The 23,948-nt window shown below is 45.8% G+C and overlaps 1 protein-coding gene and 1 long non-coding RNA gene across 6 annotated transcripts in view; both read right to left on the reverse strand.

Moving 5' to 3' along the window:
- Positions 1-6,026: 6,026 nt before the first annotated feature.
- LOC149349991 (uncharacterized) lies at positions 6,027-11,972 on the reverse strand. 3 transcript variants are annotated; one of them, XR_016290193.1, is made up of 6 exons: positions 11,893-11,972; positions 11,779-11,826; positions 10,406-10,564; positions 9,720-9,815; positions 9,304-9,458; positions 6,027-6,293 (listed from the first exon to the last, which is right to left on the reverse strand). It is a non-coding gene; the product is annotated as an uncharacterized LOC149349991 (long non-coding RNA). The 3 variants fall into 3 exon arrangements; XR_016290192.1 differs by lacking the exon at positions 6,027-6,293 and adding an exon at positions 7,728-8,807; XR_016290194.1 differs by lacking the exons at positions 6,027-6,293; positions 9,304-9,458 and adding an exon at positions 7,728-8,807.
- A 5,961-nt stretch (positions 11,973-17,933) lies between these two features.
- The window catches only part of LOC149349992 (uncharacterized), a 36,703-nt gene continuing 30,688 nt past the window's right edge, over positions 17,934-23,948 (reverse strand). For 2 of the 3 annotated variants that reach the window (XM_089579003.1, XM_089579000.1), the window contains 3 exons: positions 22,284-22,496; positions 19,281-21,844; positions 17,934-18,327 (listed from right to left, as the gene is read on the reverse strand). In XM_089579003.1, coding sequence (XP_089435129.1) covers positions 18,039-18,327; positions 19,281-21,844; positions 22,284-22,496 — 3,066 coding nt within the window. In that variant the 3' untranslated portion in view covers positions 17,934-18,038. The remainder of the gene's footprint in view (positions 18,328-19,280; positions 21,845-22,283; positions 22,497-23,948) is intronic. The other variant, XM_089579002.1, reaches the window with a different exon arrangement.

The raw sequence follows: 23,948 nt of genomic DNA on the forward strand, positions 1-23,948 counted from the left end.
CCTATATATATTTCAACATTTTCTCTTGTTTTTTTTTTTCTTCCTCCCCTTCCCAACAAGTTTTCAGCTTTCCTGCTTTAAAGCAATCTACTAATGTAATGTTCATGTTAATTATCGCAACGCTATGTTCATTTATCACTTGCCGAAGGAAGAACCATGTCTACATAAATTAATGAAGCAACGCCTGGAAAAAAAAAAAAAACGCGTGTACACTACGCAAAGTCAAACCAGCCAACCCCAATAAAAAAAGAGCGGCGCAAATATTTCACTTCAGCAAAGAAACATTATCTGCACAATGAATCCATGTAGCGCGCTATCGAACCCACCCCTGCCCCACGCGCATGTCAAATGTGAATTTCAGCTTCATATCTGCGTACGCCTTCGCAGAAAGTACGCAAAAAAAAAAAACGTTGAAGTCAAGGAGGTTGCCTTGATTTAAGTAAATTGTCAGCATTCATGGAGGAAGGAAAGTCAGCATTCGTGGCGTATGTTGCGCAGTGGAACTATATTTCGGACTACGATGCAGCGAAAAAATGCAAGCATACAAACTGAATCATGCATTCGAAGAAAAGAAACCTTCTTTACTCGATCGGGAAGAAAAGAATATTTTACTGCGGGTTCAAGTTCGCGCTCAAATAATGCTGGTCTTCTCCGAACGGTAATGAGCAGGGTTGATTTATTCATTCCATCCTCCTGACAGATAGAGACACCAGTCTTTGATCAGTAACCTTTTTTTATTTTTGTTTAGATCGTCGTGGTACTGAGGCGACGGCGGTTTCCCGTTTCTGCCCCACGAATCCAAAGTACAGTGTACTCCCCATTTTCTAGTCAAAAAGGGCTCCCTGGGCGCTGCCATATTGTTCCCTGGACTGCAGTGGGCACCTCCCGCTAGCACGGTGGAAGCGGCGAAACGCCTCCTCTCTGGACTGCTAGAAACCGGTTCCGCCGCCGGAAACAACATGGCAGCGCCAACCGCGGCGGAGTACTGGGAGTTTCTTCTGACCAGCGGCTCTTCCGCTCAAGACCAGCGCCGGATCATCTCCAGCGCACACAGAAGGATTGCGCACCAGGGGCTATCCTTCGCGTGCCTCCTCCTCACATTGAAAAGGCATCCAAGTGAGAGCCGCCGCGGTGGCTCAGCGGCTATGGTGCTCGGCTGCTGACCCAAAAGACGCGGGTTCGATCCCGGCCGCGGCGGCTAGAATTTCTTTGGAGGAGAAATTCTAGAGGCCCGTGTACTGTGCGATGTCAGTGCACGTTAAAGAACCCCAGGTGGTCGAAAATTCCGGAGCCCTTCACTACGGCGTCTCTCATAGCCTTAGTCGCTTTGGGACGTTAAACCCCATAAACCAAACCAAACCAAACCAAGCATCCAAGTGCCATGTAGGGGGCTTCGTCCCCACGGTTTACATCATGGCAATAAACATGGAGGAAGGAAAAAAAAAATTCCTTCCTCCAAGGCAATAAACGTTTCCACCACCACGCACACGCTGCCATGGATGGATGAATAATAATGGCTTTACCCTTTGTATCGGGCGGCAGCTTGCGCCATCTAGCCTACACTTCTTTTATTGTTAATTGATTTTTCTTTTCCCTTTCTTTCAATTTCGCTCTTACAATGTCTAGTTTGGATATCTTTTTCCCCTCCAAATTCACCCCTTCCTTGAATTAATGTCACGCCTTTCCCATCCACTCGCCCGTCCTCTCGAGCAAATCCCCTCTGGGAGGCCTGGGCATAGCTGGGCGGAGTCTGCGTACCTCAGAACCAATTAAGTGCTCTATGGTCTCCGTTTCCGTTTTACAAGCAGAGCACAAAATATCCTCTTCTTCAAATTTGGACCTATACGTTTTTGTTCTCAGAGTCCCTGTCCTAGCCTAAAAAAGCAGTGAACTGCCCCGCGAATTATCAAATAACCGCTCTTTTTTGATGTCCTGTTTTCGTGCCCTATATATACTTAGGGCCTATTTTTCCTGCATTATTTCTTTCCACATCTTTCTTTCTGTCTCCTTCACCTCCGCTTTCACGCTATCATAGTATTTGGTTGCGTCCCATCTCCCACCCGTAAATACTTCGTTCTTAGCTTTCGGGTTCTATTTGGCCATTTTGTGTGAATACTTTTCATGCATATATAGATATTTGTACACCTTTTTTACCCACCTTAATTTCCATTTGGGTTAGTCTCTGATCATATTTCAGTTTGTTGGTTGCCTCCCGAATCTCGAATGACGCCCAGCCCATACCTCCCTGCTCCCAAGGGTAGCCTTCCTACACTTCTTTGTCTGACCTGACTGTATTTCTGATTCCATGCACAGGACTGCATTTCCAAATGTGAGGCCCGGTACCATGATTCCCTTCCATGCCCCTCTAACCACCTCATACCTATTATAGTTCCATAGTGCTCTATGTTTTATAATGTCTGAATTCCTTTTTCCTTTATCCTTCAGAATCCTATCATGTTCAAGATATTTTTTCCCTTCACTTAGCCATACACCTAGATAAGTTCTCACATGATCTATCATAGCCTCATCGTTGTAAACCAGAGTTGTCGACAGAAATGTCACGCTTTTCAATTGGTTGAAATGGTTGTGACGTACAGTGCGCGAATTTCAAACGGGGCCAATTGTGCTTTGGCTAGTAACCATGCAACCAATAGATGGCATAGTGATACTCCAAGTAAGTGGGACTGAGTTTAGTTAATTAACCAATTAGCCTAATTAACCTTCTTAGTCAGAGCGGATAAATAAATAAAACCGAGTTGGGGATAAGAACTAGGGTCTCCGGAGCGCGAAACGAGCACGCTAACCACTCCGCCATGCCAGCTCGATGATTTGGAACGAACAAAGGCGCGTCTAGTGAATACGGTGTCTTCATTCACTCCTATCTTCCTCCCTTCTCTTACGGCGAAGTTCAGGTGTCCACCGAGATATGCGAGACATACATTTCCTTTCCTCAAAAACTAATTTACCGACGAGCAAGGCGTGGAGCCGAACGGGCGATGGCGTTCTGTGGACTCCCTGGCAGCATTGCAAGACGCTGTTGCGTTCCACTCTTGGAGGCGAAGCTTAACACCTTAACCACACATCAGGGATACAAGCAGCAACACCGCGCTTAAGGATGCCTCACAGCACTTTAGGTCAACAAACTGCCCCCCTGAATTTTTTCTAGTGGGTCTCCCATCTCTCTACTGAATTGGAGTCCTAGCTTGTTGCCCTCCTCACCACAGATCTTAACTAGTTCCTGCAGCCTATCTCGCTTGTCTGCTATCCGCACGCATTAGTCCAGCCACATGTCCAGCCAGCACTTGGTTTACCTTCTGGCCTTCCTGCATATAACTTACGTCAACTCCTACCCTACTCTCTTCCAACCTCTTTTCCATTTGACTCACGTATACGTACCATGAAAAGTAGGGGTGTTAGTGGGCAGCCCTGTCTTAGCCCTCTTTTAATTTTAGCTGGTTTTGAAGTTTCTCCCTCCCATGTTATTACCACCTCATTGTTTGAATACACACGTTGTAGAAAGCCAACCAGATTTCTATCGGCGCCATATCTCTTCAATTGGTCCCAAAGTTTTTCCTGATTCATCATATGCTCCCTTAATGTCTAAAAATGCCATCCATTTGTCCTCCAACCGTCTGTCACAGGCGGAAGTGGCTTAATTAACTCGCCTCATCGCACTTTAAGGAGCAAGTGCCCCACCAGAATTTTTATCTCGCCTTTTTGTTCCGTGTGCTGTGTTCTGAAGAAAATAGGTGAGTGTATAGAAGCCACAAGTGGTCTAGCCAGTTGAAATCAAAGCCCGAGACCAAATGCCACGTGTGTGTCAACTTGAGCCACGAGCGCGAACGAGCCAGCGGTTTAAATCAGGTGAAAACGCAAGTCAGTAGAAAGCGTTCATCCTGCGCCTGTTACTGCATGCGTGGTCGACCCCAGTAAAAAAAAAAAAACCATTGGAACCAATTGGACATTCATGATGAAGTTAGCGCCAAAAACGGAGGACTAAAGTAGGAGAGAAGACACAACACGAGCGCTTGCGCTGTGTCTTCTCTCCTACTTTAGTCCTCGTTTTTGGCACTAACTTCATCATGAATAAGATTCAACTCGCCCAACTTTCCACCTTACTACTAAATTGGACATTCCAAATGGAAGTGGGCATTCCCATTAGTTCCAATTGGATTTCCCAATTGGAACCAATTGGTTCCAGTGGTGTTTTTGGACACCCGACCAATTGGACCCAACTGGAATAGCCAATTGGACCCATTAGGCCAGGCAGTTATTTCACCCAGAAAATATTCACAAAATATGTTATGTTCATTGAGAGAGGTAGCTAAATGTTTGTGAATAATATGCTCTAGAATCTTGGACAAATATTTCTACAACTGAACATATTATAATATGCGAAAGAAAAACTCATTTATGAGGACTGCAGGGAGATGTCGTACCTAGTGCCAATCAACATTGTTCTACGGAATTGAGATTAACATGTTTTTATGGAAATCAAAGTCAACAGGCACAAATACATCACACGCAAGCAACATTCAGGCACTAGTAGCATATATTAGCTCAATATGTACATCCAGAGAACGTACTTCTGCTCCAACTTATATACCCCATTTTGTGAGGCTCTCATGCAGGGGCCAGTGGCGCTTGCCCACTGAGCGCAGTTATTTAATTTAATTTCAGCTGGTGGTGCAGATGATGAGTACAATTTAGTAGGTTAAGCTGCTGATAGCTCTTATTATAGGAACCATATTGGTTCTACCTTGTTTGTAAAAAATGCAAACATTCATTGGAAAAATTGGGTGCAGTTGGGTGGTCCAATTGGATTTAATGGGTAAGACCAATTGGGCCCACCAATTGGAAACCCAGATTGTCCAATTGGATAGTCCAATTGACCATCCAATTGGAACACGTCTTTCCAATTGGAACCAGTTGGAATCTCACCCAGACAACACACCTACATCCTAAGGACGTCCCTGGGAAGTCCGCGGCAGGACTTTACGCACATCCCGCGGATGTCCCGAAAAAATCCTGAAAACATCCGAAGTGAAACGCCGAAAGAAGTCCTTTGGATGTCTGAAGAGTACATTTTTGGGACCTTCGCAGGACTGCAATAGGACGTTACTATTTTTACTTTTTCCTTGGCCAGGACCCAATATAACCTCGTGTCCTTTTCAAAAGTGTCGCTACTGGTCACGCATGACTGACCAAAATACCAGAAGCAGAAGCAGTGCCTCATAGCCGCAACAGAACCAGCTTCCGCTTCTGGCATTTCGACCAATAGCATATGGCCGAGAGCGATGCTATAGTAAAAACGACACAAAGTTAGAACACAGGCCTGGATTATGCTGCACAGTGATTTAAAACACGAAGCTTTGGCTAAAATAGTTTTATTCAAATATATGGGGCATGCTGATGATCAGGCCGAAAGCTGATTCACAGCTGAATTTTATTTTTAATAACAGCACATGAAACAGAACAACTCACATAAAGGAAGCACTAACACAGCTTTAAAGGGCCACTGACCAGGGTCCGGACATTTTTGAAAAACAAGCCCACTGCATAGATGAGGCATCGAAGATAACCTCTGCAAAATACTAGAGCCATGCGCGCCCCGAAAAGCTGCGAAAATTCAAATCAAAGCCCGTTCGTTCTTTCCTTCCTTCAAAAACGGGCCCCGCCCACTACTCTGCACCCCGCTGACGACAAGGGTGGCTACTTTCGCTAAAGGCACTCCATTGGTGCATCGTTCTGACTGACGGGAGAAGGTTGGGCGTAGCCTTGGCGTCGCGTCGTCTGCACAAGGCTTTCCGCAGCGCCTTCTGTTCTGGCTCATGCCTCCAAACCCGCATGAAGGAAAAAAAAAAAAACTGCGGAGGGAGCGTGCGGCGACAGCCTTGAACCCTTGCCAGTAAAACTGAGGGAGTTGGTTCGCCCCCCCCTCCCCCCCCCCGCCGTGATCACGTCACGAGAAGCTCTGCGTGCGCGCTCCCTTCTCAGTTTCTTTTCTTCTATGCGAGCCCCCCAAAACAAGGTTTTAATTAGTAGTGCAGCAGAGCCTTTCCCTCGCTCGTCCACTTGAGCGCTCCGCAAAGACACCGCTTATCCTCCATGCATCTTGCGTACGCCCTGACTCCAATGAACGACATGGGCTTCGGAGCGGAGAAAAGACACAAACACACAGAACACAAACACACATGAAGAAAAGCAGACGGGCGGTTGCCGGGTCCGCACTTCGCCGTGTGTTTCGAACAGAAACGACTTCCGCCCATCCGCTCGTGAAACGGTGGGGAGGCCTAAAAAAAAAAATGAAAAGGTGACTCGCTAACTGGGAATGACAAACAGATGTATGAAAGGGTGCGCTCGCTAACAAGTATAGGTGGTCGAGCCGATCGCGCCTCTCGATCGTTCAGTGTGCGGAGAAAATGCGACAACGCTGTTTCAGCCCCAGCAGCAAAAACCAAGAAAAGAATTCTATTGAAGGCGGGGCCATGACGTACCCCGTGACGCACTCCACAGACACCACGCCTCCGGCTTACGTCGGAGAAGGAAGGGGTGATTTTGCCTTGCCGAGCCTACTCGACGAGGAGCGGGAGAGAAGAATTTCGAGGAGGGAATGGAAGGAGAGGAGGCTCGCTGAAAGAGAGGTAGAGAGTGTCTGCTGAGCTGGGGTGGTCCGTGGCCCTTTAACGGCTCCTCTCAGGCATTTCTCGTTATTGAGAGCAAGGTCATGGATGGTGTGCACGTAGACCTTCCTTCGCAGTGTGTGTAATAGGCTTCATTAATTTTGCTTAGCTTGTCTGGTTAGTATTAGCCAATATTATCACGTTTTCAAACTTGAAGCAGTAGGATTCCAATACAATAAGTAGCCAAGCCAACCCCAGATGCAGAGTTGCAAAATAGAGAGGTGCAAAATAACTATACGGCTAAACAGCAGGTATATACACATAAGTCATGTAAGGTCTAAACAGGCTTCGGGATGATTATCTTGGTCAGAACAAAAAATATTAATTGCACTGCAAAGGGTATGACATTAAAACAAACAGTAGCAGCAAACTCTAAGGCATAAATATTACATGACTGTCTTATAAATAATGAACGCAACAAAACACAAATATGCCACTCAGTGCCTCATTGGTCATATGGTGCTCGGCTGCTGACCCAAAAGACGCAGGTTCAATCCCAGCCATGGCAGTTCCATTTCGAAGGAGGCGAGAAGTTGAGAGGCCAGTGTACTGTGCGATGTCAGTGCACGCTAGAGGACCCCAGGTAGTCGAAATTATCTGGAGCCCTCCACTATGGCATCCCTTATAGCCTGGGTCGCTTTGGGGTGTAAAACGCAAAAAAAAACCAAACTAAAAACACAAATGCAACTTTTTTTTACTGAAACAACAATACAAGCATACGCAGCAGAGGTGAAAAAATCTCGATCACACTGCACGTAGCATAGCTAAAATGAGGCAAATTATGTGACTGCAATAAGGTATAGGAACTATTGTCCTATTTAGAATAATCAATGTTGTTAAATAAAAACATAGGGTCACTGACCAAGTCAAAATTTTAATGAAACGTATTGACGTTTCGGAAGCCCTACGGCTTCCTTGTTCACAATCCGAAGACAACACACACAACAAGGAACAACAAGGAAGCCGTAGGGCTTCCGAAACGTCAATACGTTTCATTAAAATTTTGACTTGGTCAGTGACCCTATGTTTTTATTATGCCTCTACCTGACCAGACGACGTTTCGTCAAACTCTTGACTACATCAATCAATGTTGTTAAAACACAAATGACCCTTTCTTGCTATAACAGTAATACAACCCAACTACACAGATTAGAGATTAAAATATTAACACAAGCACTATCTGTCACGATCAAATTTCAGCAAGCATGCAACTAGAGATAAAAGCAGGTATATAGCTGTGCATAAGTAGTAGGTGGCCTTCAAGGCAATTAGCCAGCATCAACAACAACAATAACAAGGCAAGATAAACATTACAGTCAAGCTGCATGTCGAATGACTAAAATAAGACAGGTTGTCTGACTGCTACAAGGTACAGGAACTATGCTTGTCTCACTCAAAACAATAAAGATTATTAAATCACAAATAAGCCTTTTTTTGCTATAACAGCAATACATGCAAACAGATCAGAGGTTAAAATATTGACACAAGCACTACCATTCAGACTCACATTTCAGCAAGCACAGGACTAGAAATAAAAAGCACGTGTAAGTGTGCATAAGGAGTAGATAAGGTTTAAGGCAACAAGCACGGCCAGAAGAAAAAAATCTAAAACACGCTGCATATAGTATGATATTAACATTAACAAGTTATAAGACCGCTACAAGCCACAGGAACTATGGTCGTCTCTTACATAGACAATAAAAGTAATTAAAATCCACATATCCTCTTTTCTTGCTGGAACAGCAATACAAACGCACTATGGGGGTGAAAAATAACTCTAGTAGTAGCAGTCAGGAACAAATTTACACAAGCATAGTGGGACTAGAGACAAAAATAGCAAGTATAGCTCGATACAAGCAAATCTGAGATGGGCAACAAAATGCCCAGCTTAGTCAGAGAAAAAAAAAAAATTGTTCATGCACAAAGCATCGCATTTCTAGACACTTAAGTATACTACAACTGCTAGGTATCAATAAAGTGACACGTTTTCAAGATATTGCTTGGCTTCTCATTCTAGGCAGTCTTCTTTTCGGTTCTGCTATAGTGTCATCGAAAAGAAGAGTCATGTATACATGTAAATCAGAAATCCTGTCACCTGGGCCAATGCTGAAATAGGCTGCCTTGCTGGAAGGAAGACAAAAAAGACCCTATACATATAGACACTTCTTTCAGTTCACCTTTTTTTTAAATCACTGACTGCATTTGAGAAAAAAAAAACTTGCAGCACAATATACAAATTGCAGCACCTTCACATGGTGTTGGCACCAAATGGTACTTGCGGCAAGGAATTAATCCTTGCACAAGTAAATGTACATACTTCCAGGAGTAAAACCACCACAAACAGACGGCCAAGTAAAGAGAGGTGCGTGAGGACTTAGCAGGCTAAGAATACCCAAGTTAACTTAAAGATACATTTCATGATTCTACCTAACTGCACAGGCTGATATGCAGAAGTTTTCACGGTATCTATTGAAATAATCTAGTGAATTCTGTGCTCTCTCAAAATCAATCACCTCTCAGCACAGTGTCGCAGGAAAAATATCAACAGTTTCGAATGAAAAATCCTCGACCCAAGATGGTAATATCAACAAAAAATGTAGCACACTAGCAACACACTCACCATTCAGTTTTGCTCAGGAGCACAGCTTTGTTCGCCAGTTTTCTTGCGCATTACCCGTTCAGTTGCATGCTGAAACAATGACATGGCTGCCTTTTCGATTTCTTTCAGCATAGTTTGCTGTGCCTGATTTGAGGTCTGCTGGTCGGTTAGGCAACCTATATACGAATGAGAGTATATATGTTGTGTATTTTTTATAAAAAATATATCTCACCACAAAAAATTTTTGTACCCAAACTTTACTGCATTCCCTTAATTTTGAACCAGCAGGCAAAGGGCATGGGCTTGAGTAACAAAGGATGGCATATTTCAACACATCTTGTTACCAATTCCATTGCTGGACCATGCCTTTTGTGCAGGCAGTATGAAAACAATCCCAAATGCACACTATGAAAGCTGTAATTCTAGCTTGTTCTAACCTGTGGTAACATTCATGGCACTGCAGCCATGAGCCAATGAACCAGATGACAACAAAAATCCATGTGGCTAGTTGTGAAGTGCATGAATGTGCAGATCTGAAAATAAACAATGAAAATTTGGCATTTTTTTTTTTTCGAAGCAAATATCACTGGTCTTGACGCAATCCTACCAAGACCTACAAATTCAATTATAAACACTTAATGTAGATATTGATTCTGTGAACTGATTTATATTCGAAGTCTTAAAGGGATACAGACACAGTGTTTTGAAGTGTTCATTTTTCTGCTTTTAATGAGACGTAAAAGCCTATTAATCATGGAAATGAGCTTAAATATTTAGTCCACAGTGTGAACAGTTAAACTGTGTTATACGAGTACTTTTGGTCTCTGTCAGGTCAATGCCAGTGCTGGAGTCCATTATGGCATCATGTGATGGCATGGTTAGGACTTACCCCATGTTTTGCTAGTGACTCTGCCAACCAGTCCATATATAGATGATAGATGTCAGCATTGGCTAACAGCTCCTCTGTCAATGATTTTTGGCATGTGGAATCAGTGAAATCAGAGAATTTGGAAAAGTAAAAGCCTTTGCGCCCAGGACACAGATCGGATCACTTATTTGAGTTTAAAATTTTATATCTGTGCTCCTTTAAGATTTGAAATAGCTTCCTCCAAATAATACTTACTGGACATGATTTTGAATATATTCAGCTCACAGAGCCTGTTCTTCCCTTGGCACCATACCAGCTGTAGCTAGAAGCCAGTTCAGATGTTAGAATACTTCGCAGAATGTGAGATGTCTTTTCTCTTGCAGTGTCTCCATCTTGCACAGTCATGTGATTTCTCTAGATCAAAACAGAATTAGGTTCGAAATCAGACCAAGAAAATAAAATCAGGATTTCTCAAGTTAACAGTGGGGAACTCTATTGCTATAGTCAGTTTTTATCATATTGAAGGCAGCTGGCATGCTGTTGTGAGGTATCCCTAGGTGGTACAATTAAACATGCATATGCCGTCCATTATGAGCCATCCATATGACACAGGGGCAGATTTGGCCCTCGCCAGCAAAAAATTCATATGTAAAAACATGCATGACCTCATTTTTTGGATGCAAAAGGCCCAAAAACACATATAGTTAAAATGAAATTGCAATAGTTCTCCAGGGTGGAAATTTGGGCAGGTCGGTATTGATCCATAACATAAGAGTAGCGCAAAACCAGGATGACGGACACAAGGGGAGAGAACACAAACCCTCAACACAGGCGCCTGTGTTGTTGGTGTGTGTTCTCTCCCCTTGTGTCCGTCGTCCTGGTTTTGCGCTACTCTTATGTTATGCAATAGTTCTTTTCAATACTATATATATCTAGGTTACAAACCAATAAAAGAAAATCTGTGCGCATGCAACAGTTATAAACAGAATACAAAATTAAAACAGCCCCGCCCCGGCAAAGTGGTTACTGCGCTCGGCTGCTGTCCCGAAAGGTGCGGGTTCGATCCACGCCGCGGCGGCCGAATTTCGTTGGAGGTGAAATTCTAGAGGCTCGTGTACTGTGCGATGTCAGTGCCCATTAAAGAACCCCAGGTGGTCGAAATTTCCGGAGCCCTTCTCTACGGTGTCCCTCTGAGCCATAGTTGCTTTGGGACGTTCAACCCAAACAAACCAATAAACCAAATCAAAATTAGAACAGGAACTTTAGGCGCATATTCAGTCGAATGTTGAAGGCACGGAACATGCGACGAGCTAGGATCTAGCTGCTCTTGCGACTTTGCAGCAGCACACGGATCAGGAAGGGCCGTATGCAACACCATCGCCAGCAGCCGACGCTATTAGCTCAATATCACGACGTGCCTCTCGGCGTGCACCCCTGTAAGCAGTACTCTTCGGCACCGTCGCCATTATGCTGTCACCACATTAATATACTGGCCCCCAGTAAGCTTCTGCTCATGTTCAGCCAGCATCAGTCACTGAACTTTAATACCGCCGCTAAAATTACTTCAAAAGCTAGAAATCACGCTACACGGCTCACACACCAGGCGAGGACTACCGACTGCCACTTACTTTCACTTGCCGCATGTGCCATCCGTGTTTCCCGCTGCTGGAACCTTGCTGAATACGTAAAAAAAAATTACACTCGTTACGCAACGAACATGCAGTAGGAGCGTCAATAATTACCTGAAATTTTGGTCCAAAAAACGGAAAACTGGCCAACACACGCCTCAAACCTTCAGTTCATGCTTCAGTTACTTCCATAGAGTTTCTTACTAAGAAACTCTATGGTTACTTCAGTAGTGCGATGACGATGGTGGTGCCATTGAGCTAATGAGCAAAGAGCCTTTTTAAGCAACATGCACCTAAGACACAAATAGAACTGTGATCCTAAATAAACAAAAAAATAACTGCAAAAAATGATGTGTGTTATTAATTTTTATGATCACTGCTCTAAGAGCTCGAACAAGTGGCCAGTTGTTTTTGCTGTGGTGTCACTGTCATCGTCAGTGGCTGTTATGATCGGAAGGCGGGAATACAATTTTCCGTCAAGGTGGTTATGTTGTGAGCTTGGAGGAGAAGAGCGTAAGCTCACCCTCGATAGCTATAACAAAACGGGAATTAGACTATTTGAGCCAGGTTCAGTTAGAGTAATTAGGTCGCCCTTCCCTAATTTCGAAGTTTTAAAATTTAGGGTTTCTGTATTCTGCTAATGGCCCTTTTGGAATTGCTTATTTTCGTCCTGCTTTTAACTGTTTTTTGGCTCTTTCAAAAAATAAGTACCGGGTTGTGTATTACTTTGTGACATCTTGCGCTTATACATCGCATGGATTATTGTTTACTTGTTCTAAACAGCTGTATCAAGCCCGCTAGCCAAAGACGTCGGAAAAGGACAGTGGAGCGTGCCACTCGAGCGCTCATGAGAATTGTATGGCCATCTGCACGATTCAGACCCTCTGAATATAAACACTTCCTTATAACAACCGATCTGCGACTGTTTTCGGGATGATCCCACCGCGGCTTTTATACGGACGTCATGTCCGTATAACGTTCGAGCCGCGACTGTTCCCGGGATAATCCCAGTGCGGACTTCATACGGATGTCCCAGGGACGTCCTGTTAGGGATGTGGGACGTGCGTACATTTTTGGGACGTCCTACGGATCTTTGGTGTTGTCTGGGTCAACTAGTCCAATTGGAACCATTTGGAACCAGTTGTAAATCCAATTGGTTCCAATGGTTTTTTTTTTACTGGGACGGCTTGTTTGCAGTCCATGGAGGCTGTCTATGACAAATCCGCTCAATGGAGGCGCCGGTGAGGAAGGGCGCGCGCCTTCGTCCTCGATTTAGCGTCGTCTGGCTGGCCTATAGCTAAGGCTATAGCCCTTTCACGTGTGGCCAGGTGGTGGTCGTAACCAATGATAAATACAACGACAAAGCCGAGAAAACTCGGGCACGGGAGCGGCAAACGATTTGCCGAGACGAAGTACTAAAGGTTTTGGCGTGATAACCACACATTTTATGCCATTTCACCGCTTCTCCGAAAATGGCGAAAGGTATATATATAGTACGTCGGACATCTTTCCCCGCGTCGACCGGAAAGATCCGATCAGAGTTTTTTCGAAATCCGACGTTTCTCATAGTTTTCAGGTTCGCGTAACGGTCAATTTCAAGCGAGGGAGGGTCGCGCGCCGTGGTGTTGCTTTACCCACTGCCCAGAATGGGGCGATTGGCGTTCGGTGCGAGTGCGACAGCCTTGTATCTACATGTATGTCGCTGGGTTGTAGCGCGTGCGAAGTGCAAAATCAGGGGACAGTCGGCCCTCGCCTTAACCTCAAATCTGCAGGGATTTAAACCCCATGCACTCGAACTTCGCGAGAAGACGAAGCTGCTTTAATTGCGCTTGCCTAGTCTGCCCGAACAACGTCGCTGTCCATCCCCAGGCGGATCGTGCACGCTCCCGGCTTTCCGGTTTCTTCCCCGTGCATTGTGGTGTAGCACGTCTTCGCCTCTGCAGGCTCGATGGCTTAGCGATCGTAGCTGCATGTAGTTCGTAGCTGCGACCTGAAAAAAAAAAAAAAAAAGAAAAAACGAATTGAGGAAAATAACGCTTATTATTTGTTGTTGTTTTTTTCATTGCGCAGGTGAAGAGGAAAAATGCCATAATTTCCAAATGGATCTTTCTGCACAGTACTATTAAGGCGAAAGCCTTTAATGCCTCATACTGTCGTTAGCAGAAGCTGTCGGCAGCCGTGTCGACAGACGCGTCGGCAGATTTGTCCGCCTTTTGGCGTCACTGCTTAAAAAGAAACTGCGCCGAGGGTGGGAATCGAACTAGAGCCTCCGCCACGAAGGCTTTTTTCTTTAGTGCATTTTCACAACGGGTACAAAGAAATAAAACTTGTCAGCAATACTTGCACTGACACGGCAGGTTAAAATTTTTTCAGTTCAACCAAGTCATCCAACACATTTAACCAAGTTGGCTGATCAGGCACTGCCTGATCAATGGCAAAGGAAAAGGCCAGTGGGTGGCAGGGGCGACCACTAACAGACTGTTTTCTATGTACTCCGCCACGAAGGCTCAAGGTTCGAGCATGAATAAAGGCGCATCTAGTGAATACATGGGTTTCATAAATAAAATAAAAGGAATAAAGTGAAGGAAAGGAAAAATAAAAAACTAAAAAATAAAAACAAAATAATAATAAGAAATGAAAATAAAAATAAAAAGAAGAAAAAGAGCAAACAAATATTAAATAATAAATTAATAAAAACAAACAGTACGCCAGGAAACGCTTTCGCCTTGCAGCACTTTAGAGAGCCAAAGTGCCCCCTGAATTTTTTCAAAGTGTGGCCTAGATGAGCCATTTGGGTGTCTGCTTAGCATGTGGCACCATCCACATGCTGGCAAAGGTATTTGTAGCAACTGCCGACGTCAGTCACATTTGTGCCATTCCGAATTCTTCCATCGTCTGCGTCATATGTGAAAGAAATCCGGTCGCAGTTTGGTAATGCGCAGCGTGTTCAGCAGTTAATGCTTGCCATAGAATGCTTCTCTCAGCTAAACTGGTGAAGGTGAATTGTGCGAGCTCAAATTCGCACATTTGTCCGGGGTGCTTGCTTGAATTGATCCTAAGAAGTTGGACATTCATATCGTCCACGTCGACAAAACACAACGAGGTGCTGTCTTAGCGATTTGCACCGGTGGCGCCATCTCGTTTGTCGGTCATGGAGATTCGGCAAAGAAGGGGTGGGGGTGTTTTGCGGTCGGCTTGAAGACGCTTCACGACTTCAAATTTAGTGCAGTTTTGCCCAAACTAAGTTTTGTGCTCGTTGATAAAGCAGTTGAAGCGTCTTCAAACCTCTCGCAAAACACCCGCCTTCTTTGCCTGATCTCCACAGCCGTCAGACAAGATGGTGCCATCGGTGCAGTCATTGAGATAGTGCCTTGTTTTCTTTCATCGCTGCAGATGATGTGGATATCTTATCGATTATGTGGATATCTTATTGACTTCTTATCGATTCAGGCAAGTGGCCCAAATAAATGCGGTATAAAACAATTTTGCCTCAGCTAATGCTTCTCTCAGCTAAACCGGCGAATTGTTCGAGCTCAAGTTTCGCACAGAAATGGCATTTGACTAGAGAATTTAGCTGGCTGGCATGGAAAGAAAGGACCAAAACAATACCCCCCTAGTGTGTGTTGGCCAGAAGCTCTGCTGCCACTCTGAGCGAGCTGGGTTGTACCTGTCTAAGGACAGGAGAGGCAAAGGACGAGAGGGGAAGAAAGAGACAAAAGAAACCAGGAGAAAAAAAATGAAGGCAGCAGCGGGATGGCCCCTACGCATGCCACTAAAAGCGAAGTATGACCACATCTCCCAGCAAGACGGGGACTGGATCTACTGACCGAACGAACGGTCCCCTCTTCTGTTGGCAGCAGCTGTGGGAGCAAAATCTGAAGCTGCGTTGTCGCGTGGCCTCTTGAAGGCGTGACTTGTGCGCAGTCGCCCTCGCTTTGAGAAGGATCCCATCGTCCGCGTGAATACTGCTTTAATGCACGCTGACATCGCACAGCATGCGAACATCTTTTGCATTCCGCCTCTATCGAAACACGGCCGACGTTGAAAATTGGTTTTGGGGGAATGAAAGAGGCAGTACCTGTCTCACTTCACAGTGGAGATCTCAACCACGCAGTGAGGGAAGGGGGCAAGGTTGGAGTGAAAGAAAAAAATAAAGAAATAGGTGTCATAGTGGACGGCGCCGGAATAATTTCTACTGCCTGGGGCATATTTTCTCAATATTTCCTCAGGGAAAGGTGGCATGTCAATTGCTATAAGCATGCGCTCTATATGATATCCCACTGTGGACGTCTGAGTGATGCTCCTGTCCGCTGATTGGATCTTGCACGTAGCATTCGGTGCCTCAAAAAGCATCGTCAGTGCAGTCAAGGAAGGCACTTAGTGGTTCTCGGCATTGTTGTTGAGCATGAGCAGGACCTTATTCGTACTTTTTTGCTTTCACTATGTCACATGACATAGCACATAGTTGCACTGGTGGGGGGGTCATTCGTTATCCAGGCTTTCGTATTGTGTCTGTAGCATACGGGAACGTAGCTCCCTAAACACCACGACTATTGTGTCTATAGTGTACGGGAACGTAGCCCCCAGTACACCGTGGCTTGTAATTGGGTAAGACTTGCCAGTGGTTGCAGTAGCAAAGGTGGAGAACTCATTTTCAATGCTACATGTGCCATGTGACCAACTGGGCCATCAAGACATATCATGTGACCGGTATTTAAACTTCTGAAATAAATCCCATTAGTTGATAGCCTAACGTATGCAGTAGTTTCACTGTCAATTCTGCCCATGTGCCACCGCCACCACACTTCTTTTTCCACTTCAGACGCTTTGTCCAGACAGCACATGAACACATATAGACTGACTGACAATGTAGGCCGTCAGCACAAGCTTGGCCAGTGGTTATCTAAAGTTTAAATGTCGCCATTTTTATTGGTCGTTTGCGGTGCTGGCAGATTCTTTCATGGGGAGGTGTCACGATGTGAGAGGCACTCTTCGGTCACCATGCTTACGGGAAGTGCAAGTTTTTCTCCTATGAGGATGAGTTTGCAGCGCCCCCTCGTTTGCTCTAACAGAGTTGTGCGGCCACGGTTATTCGTTTTATTCGAGACACAGTGCTGCTGCTGTGTATTTCACAGTCACACCACCATTGTTCATAATAAGTGAGCGTTCGTCATAACTATAGCCAAGATAACTGGGCTAGGCTGTGTAGCCTTCGAACTCACATTTTAAATAGGTTGGAAATTATGAGAAACAAGATCTTGATAATCAAGCAATTAAGTTACTACATCATCATGAATGGCACATCGGTCTATAAGCTGCCCTTCAAATCAAAGTACAAGCGTTCTTAATGACCACCAAACATTTGTTGTAGATATTCATATGTGCATCTCAAACTTTAGTCCATGCTTTTCTCAGTTCCTGTCATAATGTTACTTGTTCCAAACTATTTGCCACACCCAGATAAATGCACATTTAGTTTTCCTTATCAGTATGTTGCCGCACTTTGTCATGTTTCTTCTTAATAGCAAACATCTACAGCATATATAATGTTCCTTTGGTAACAGGATTCTTTATGAATGTATTATAAAGCATTTTCCTGCTGTGAACTTCAGCCAAGAGCCAAGGCCTTGCCACAATTCATACCTTTTGCCTCGGCTGCCACATTCATCTGAAAGAAAAACTTCAAAAACTGAAACCTGCACTGCATATACTGCGGGGAATATTGGGTGTGGCTGTGCACAGTGGTGGTGTGCTGATGGACTTGCAGGAACATGCAGCAGGAGAGGAGGGCCCTCCCAGCTGTGGTGATGGTGTGGCCTTGGCACTAGGTCACTCCCTAGTGCTCGATATTCAGATTAACCGGGATGATGGTAGTCATCAGCCTAGCTACATCCAGTGCAAGACAAAGCTCTCTCCCACTGACTTCCAATTAACCCTTCCTGTGCCAGCTGTGGCTGCCATATCCCTGCAAACTTTCTAATCTCATCCGCTTGCGACTCTCTGCCCACTCCTTCTGTGTTTGTCTTCTCTTGAATCCAATCTATCGCCTTAAGCAAACCATTGGTTATCTTCCTTTCACATTGCATGCTCTGCTCATGCCAATTCACATTAAGGGTAGCAGTGCAGTGAGTGTAGGGCAAAGTAACTGAACACACTAACACAGCAAACAACACGTTCTATTTGCCCATCTTGTTAATTCAGCAGCAACACTAGAACACTGGCTTTTTTCACAACACAAACAGCCAAGTGCAACCAGAACATCAGCGTCGCTTCCTCCTCCTCCCCGAGGTTGGCTTTGGAGGGGTTGTCTTCGGAGGGGTTGTCTTCGGAGGGGTTGGCTTTGGAGGGGTTGTCTTTGGAGGGGTTGGCTGAGGAGGGGTTGGCTGTGGAGGGGTTGGCTGTGGAGGGGTTGGCTGTGGAGAGGTTGGCTGTGGAGAGGTTGGCTGTGGAGAGGTTGGCTGTGGAGGGGTGTTGCTAACAGCCGCAGTCTCTTGGGGATTTTTCTCTGGCAGAGCTGGTGCAGTCTCATTTTGTTTGCTTGTGCCATCTCTGTAAAAGACAAAAGTGACAGACAAGCTTTTTACATCACAGGGCACAAACTTAACATATTTTTTCCGAATACATAATCAGCCACCTTCACTTTCAGATGTTAAAAAGAAAATGAATGACTGCACCTGTAGCCATGCAGATGAGCAGTGCTAGCTGCTTAATCTTGTGCTTTTGCAAATGTTTCATTTGCTTCGCATGCTACTGACACACGAGTGTGACGGTTGCGTTTTCAGAGGGATCACGTGATCTGAGTGGTCATGACTGCGGACAGTCCTGGCAGACAACGCTGCTGACCAGTGTTATGAGGCTGGTCGTGTGACCAGCCATGATAATGGCTAAGTTTGCGTGAGGGAGTGACTTAGATGCATGGGGTGGTCACGTTATCATGGGTGCCCCTGGCTGACGACACTTGACTGGTAACCTTTGCATTGTTTACCAGCTACCATTGTAAAAAAAATCTGAACGTAAAGAGCCAGTTTTGGCAACAGCTACTACCAACGTTTGCTACTACAGTACAAAGCTAGCACAGTGTGGCTTTTGTTATATAACTTCTTGTCGACAAATTTCAGTTCATTTTTGGCGCACTACTGTAAAGGTTGTTAGCTGCATCGCTTCTCTAATAATTTTCTGGTAGGTTAACACGATCACTGCGTCGTGGGTCACTGGTGGGTCACATGTATTCATGCTGTACGGCAATGAATACTTAGTCGCATGATCGATTTGTGGGTGAATTCTGACCTATCAAAGAGCCTGCGGAAAGTACACATTGCATGTTGCTGAAGCCATCTATCAGTGATTTCAAGAAGTTGGCTTCGCCGTTGCTCCCTGTGCACTGTAGCCTATGCATTGCAACGACGCACCCAAGAAAATTAAATGTGATCCAGTGGTGGGCCACGCTGCACAGGGATCGGGGCTCTAAAATTGTTACCAAATCTTTCACAATGATTACTTACTGCGAGTTAGGGCCTGGGGCACCTGCTAGGCCTTTGATGTTGGGTGTCTTACGCCAAGCAGAGCAAGGGCCCACGGAAGGAGGAGCAGTGCAAGGTGGGGGTGAACATTCCCCCTTGGTATTTTGCTCACAGTCTTCTGTTTTCGTTTGTGCTTTAATATCGCATTCCTTGGGATCACCATCAGCAGGTTGCTGGCCAGCTGCTTCAGAAACCATCTGAGTGTCCTTGCCAGGCTGATTAATAGGTTTATCTGCTTCTGGACATAACTTGGATGAGTTGGAATTGCTCACACAGCTGGGTGTAGCAGGCGGTCGCGTGGCAAGCTTTGAGGCTAGTCGTGGTGCTAGTCGTGGTGGCAGCCTTGGCACGGGGTTCAATGAAGCTGACTTGGTGCCAGGAGCAACTGGTGACTTGAAGCAACGCCCTTGTGCAAACTTAGTTGCATGGCGTGGTGCAGGGACACTACTGTATCGGGAAATTGGGGCCACAACATTGCTTGGTGTATGGACGGCCGCAGGCTCTGGCGGTGTTGTAGAAGGAGGAGACGTAGTTGTGCTGGTTGTAGATGTAACGCTTGCACTGGAGGTTGTATTGGTCGTGGCAGACTTAACATTAGTCTGAGGAGCTGTAGAGCATGACGAGGATGTGCTCCCGGAGGATGCAGGAGGAGGAAGTCGTGGCCGTGGTCCAAGCAAGGAGTCGGTGACTGGTGTTTGTGGGGTGCTTGCACCAGCATTGGCTGCAGCTACAGGTGCTCTATGTGCTGGCAGCTTTGCCACTTGTCCAAATGAGAGTGAGGGAACAATTCCACACACTGAAGTTGATTGTGTGATGGGCTGACGCACAACTGCAGACCCAGCCCGTAATGGAGGCCATGTTGCTGGCGATAAAGCAGAGCCATGCATGGGCCTGGCTGGGGTCCTGGACATAGGTTCTGGAGGGTTCCTATTCTCAGATGCTAATGGTGGCCAAGATGACCCTGGCCAACGTGTATGAGCAGGCCATGAGGGGGTCCATGATGTGTGCCAAGGCTGCCTGGGAACAGGCCCTGGTCCCAGCCTCATCTGGGCGTTTGCCACTGCAGCAGGCTGATTAACTGATGGTGACGATGCACGAACGGCTGCAGCATGGCCAGCCAAAGAGCCCTTGAGCTGAGGGCTCGCCAAAGTACTAGTCGAAGGTCGATGAGCTGATGGTGGGGATGCGCGAACAGGAGGAACGTGGACAGCTACGGAAGAGTTCAGGTGGGGGCTCACCAGTGTACAGGCTGGAGGCTGACTAGCTGCTGGCTGAGGCACACGAACAGGAGCAACATGTCCAGGCAAAGGACAGTTCACAGGGCCAGCTCTGGTACCTTGCGTGCTCCAAGGTACAGGCCCACGCTGATGCCATGCAGGTCTAGGTAAGGTTTCATGGCTGGAGTGTGGAGATGGCCGTGGCAACGTCCAAGGAATTGTTGCAAAGTTCAAGTTTCCAACAGAAGCCGGTAATGTAGGTGGTTGTGCCGAGTTTTTCGGAGTCACGACTGTAAGTGCTGTGTCATGCACGAGGGTGTCAGATGCAGCGGTAGCACACACTGAGCTGCCTGGCAGAGAGGTGCTAGGAGGCAGGCTAGTAGACTGCAACAAATTAAGCAATGCTTTGGATGAAATGTCGGTGCCAGCTGGCAAAGGACCAGGTAAAGAAGGCTCGGGAATTGCTGACTCATTTGTCGCATCTGAATGAAAAACACCGTGGAAAGGTTTGCCTGAAATATTGGAGCTAGTTTTTGACAAAGCCTCTGAGGCACTTTCATCAGAAGTACTGCCCCGTGCATTGTTTGACGGTGAACGATTAGGACGCAAGATCTTTTGAGGGAATCCGTACGTTTGTGTATTACTCAATTCGAAAGTGCGTGGCTGTGATGTGTGAACTTGGGGCATGTGGTTTTTCCTTATGCCAGCTGGCGGCACTGTACGTGCAGCCTCCATGGTTGATACTGCAGAGCAGCCAGCAGTGGGCAAGTTTGTTGCGTACACAGGAGTGTGCTGGAGGCTTGATGTTGCAAGGGAACTTGGCTTCACCTTCTTCGCAGCATTGCTGTTGGACACATAGGAACGAGACCTGCCAGGAGTGCTTGAAAATGTGGCACCATGTGCTACTTGTTCAGCACTGGGTACTGCTAGGTTAGCTCGTGCATCTGAGGAGACAAAACCTCCAGGGGCAGGGTTAATAGTGATCAGCGATGAAGGAAGCGACCCACTTGCACTTGGCATGGAATACCTGGATATATACTGGTTTGATCCAGGCTGACCATATGAGAGTGCGCCTAAATGAGCATTGAATTCCGAAAAGTTATGTCTGAGTGTTTCAGGCCTCGCATGCGTGTTTGGCATGAAGAATCCAGTTGGCCTCGGCCCCGATGGCAGCTGCTGGAAACCTGCTTGTGTCTGTGCATTTGGCAGTCTAGTGTTGGGCGGAGTCCCACGAGGAACGAAGCCATGTGGGTGCTTAGGACGGGCTGCACCAGGTTGTTGCAAAGGATGGGTTTCCTGCCTTGCCCCACAGGAGGCAAGTAAGGTGTCCTGAAATTAAGGAAGCCATACATTTTTTTTCACATACACCTGCTCAGCTGGGGTCACAATGGTCAAGTTTCATGTACAAGTGCAGAGATGAAAATTAGTTCAACAAGATGGCTGAAATTTAAATTTTAAGAATGCTGCACAGTTACATATCAAACGACTCCATTTCTTATCTCTAGCAATTAATTATGGTGCAGTAAAGTACTACACAATTCACTAACCACAAATGACATTTTCACTATAGCTGTATAAATTTCATACCATAGGAGTTAGGTTTATAATGTGTAGAGCATTAATTGCACTAGGCCTGAAGAAGCCTGGGAATTTAAGCAGTAATTGCATGGAATATTATATGTACAGAGCAAGGCAGATTAAAAGGGGAAATACTAAAACGAGCACTGTATATAGCAATGTCGCATCACATGAGTGGAGGAATGAGTACCCAAGGTTGTGAAAGTTCGTAGAGGTTGTTGAGAATGACGTCCAGTACTGCTTCAAGCTCGTCCCGAAGTTCTTCGATGTTATTGCTGTTTATTTCAGCAAAAACTTTGTTCCCAAGCCGTATTGGTGACAAAGGTGCTGCAGTAGTCATGTCTCCACTGCTACCCACCTTCCATGGCCACTCAGCAGCACCACAGTCAACCTGCACTGATGGCTGTCAAAAATGCTGAAAAGTTACTTGACAGTATACGCTGCCTGTAATTCGTCTCACATAACACATAGCGTTTTAAAAAACGAACAGTTAGAAATACCTTCCATCCATCCTGCTTTCTCATTATGAGCTTATGATTTATTCTATGTTATCGAGTTTTCGATTTCGTCCGTCTTGTGGAAGAACCGCATTTGCACGATTATAACGAGAGGGGGCGGGGTTGATTTCAAAAGAAAAACCAAAGCTTTGCGTGAACATGGCGTCATCTTCCACGGCCCCAGTGGCATTTAAGAGGCAATAGTTAAGGAATGCATGTGACAATCGAGTGCGGCAGAACCCCCCATCCATGTCCACTTTTTAAAGTTGATACCATCTGCCTGCGGTTGTTGACCTTGCAATTACGTTGCTATCTGTCTGTGGCTCTGAGGTGCCCTAGACTGCGCCCACGCTGCGATGTCATCATTCCGTGGGAAGTATGTTACCATGGACAGACGCTGTTTACTATAACGTTTTTAAGGCGAAAGCCTTTAATGCCTCATCATTGTGAACAGAAGGCTGTCAGCAGAAGCTTGTCAGCAGAGGTGCCACGCTTTTGACGGGTGTCCACAGTGTTATGTGAGACAGTTACTGCGTAATTTCCTTTCCTCAAATACAATTTTCAGTTTCTTCATTACGGCCCCTCTTTTTCTTCTTTCGCTCGCACTTCCTCCCTTCCTCTACAAATGGATGACGGGTATCCACCGAGATATCTGAGACAGTTACTGCATAATTTCCTTTCCTGGGCCGCCGCGGTGGCTCAGTGGTTATGGTGCTCGGCTGCTGACCCGAAATACGCGGGTTCGATCCCGGCCGCGGCGGTTGAATTTCTTTGGAGGAGAAATTCTAGAGGCTCGTGTACTGTGCGATGTCAGTGCACGTTAAAGAACCCCAGGTGGTCGAAATTTCCGGAGCCCTCCACTACGGCGTCTCTCATAGCCTTAGTCGCTTTGGGACGTTAAACCCCATAAACCAAACCAAACCAATTTCCTTTCCTCAAATACAATTTTCATTTTCTTCACTACGGCCCCTCTTTCTCTTTCTTTCAATCCCACTTCCTCCCTTCCTGTATGGTGCGGTTGACATGACGGTGAGATGACAGAGAATTACTGCGCCAATTCCTTTCCTCAAAAATTGTTGCGTTCAAAGGGCAAGGCATCGCGCCGAATGGGTGGTGGCGTTCCGTGGACTCCCTGGCAGCGCTACAACACGCTGTCGCGTTTCACTCCTAAAGACGAAGCTTAAGTGTCATTAATTAGCAGTTAATTAGTGTTTAGTCATTAATCACTAATTATCCATTAATTATTCATTTGTCATTACTTAGACATTAATTATGTGTTACGTCATCCAGTGCCACAGAGGCAGTCAAAGTGGTGCGGAAAACGCTTTCGCCTCTACGCACTTTAGACAGTCGAAGTG

The sequence above is a fragment of the Amblyomma mixtum genome, chromosome 3 (genome assembly GCF_055824585.1).
Source record: "Amblyomma mixtum isolate Tamu chromosome 3, ASM5582458v1, whole genome shotgun sequence".
Classification (NCBI taxonomy): Eukaryota; Metazoa; Arthropoda; class Arachnida; order Ixodida; family Ixodidae; genus Amblyomma; species Amblyomma mixtum.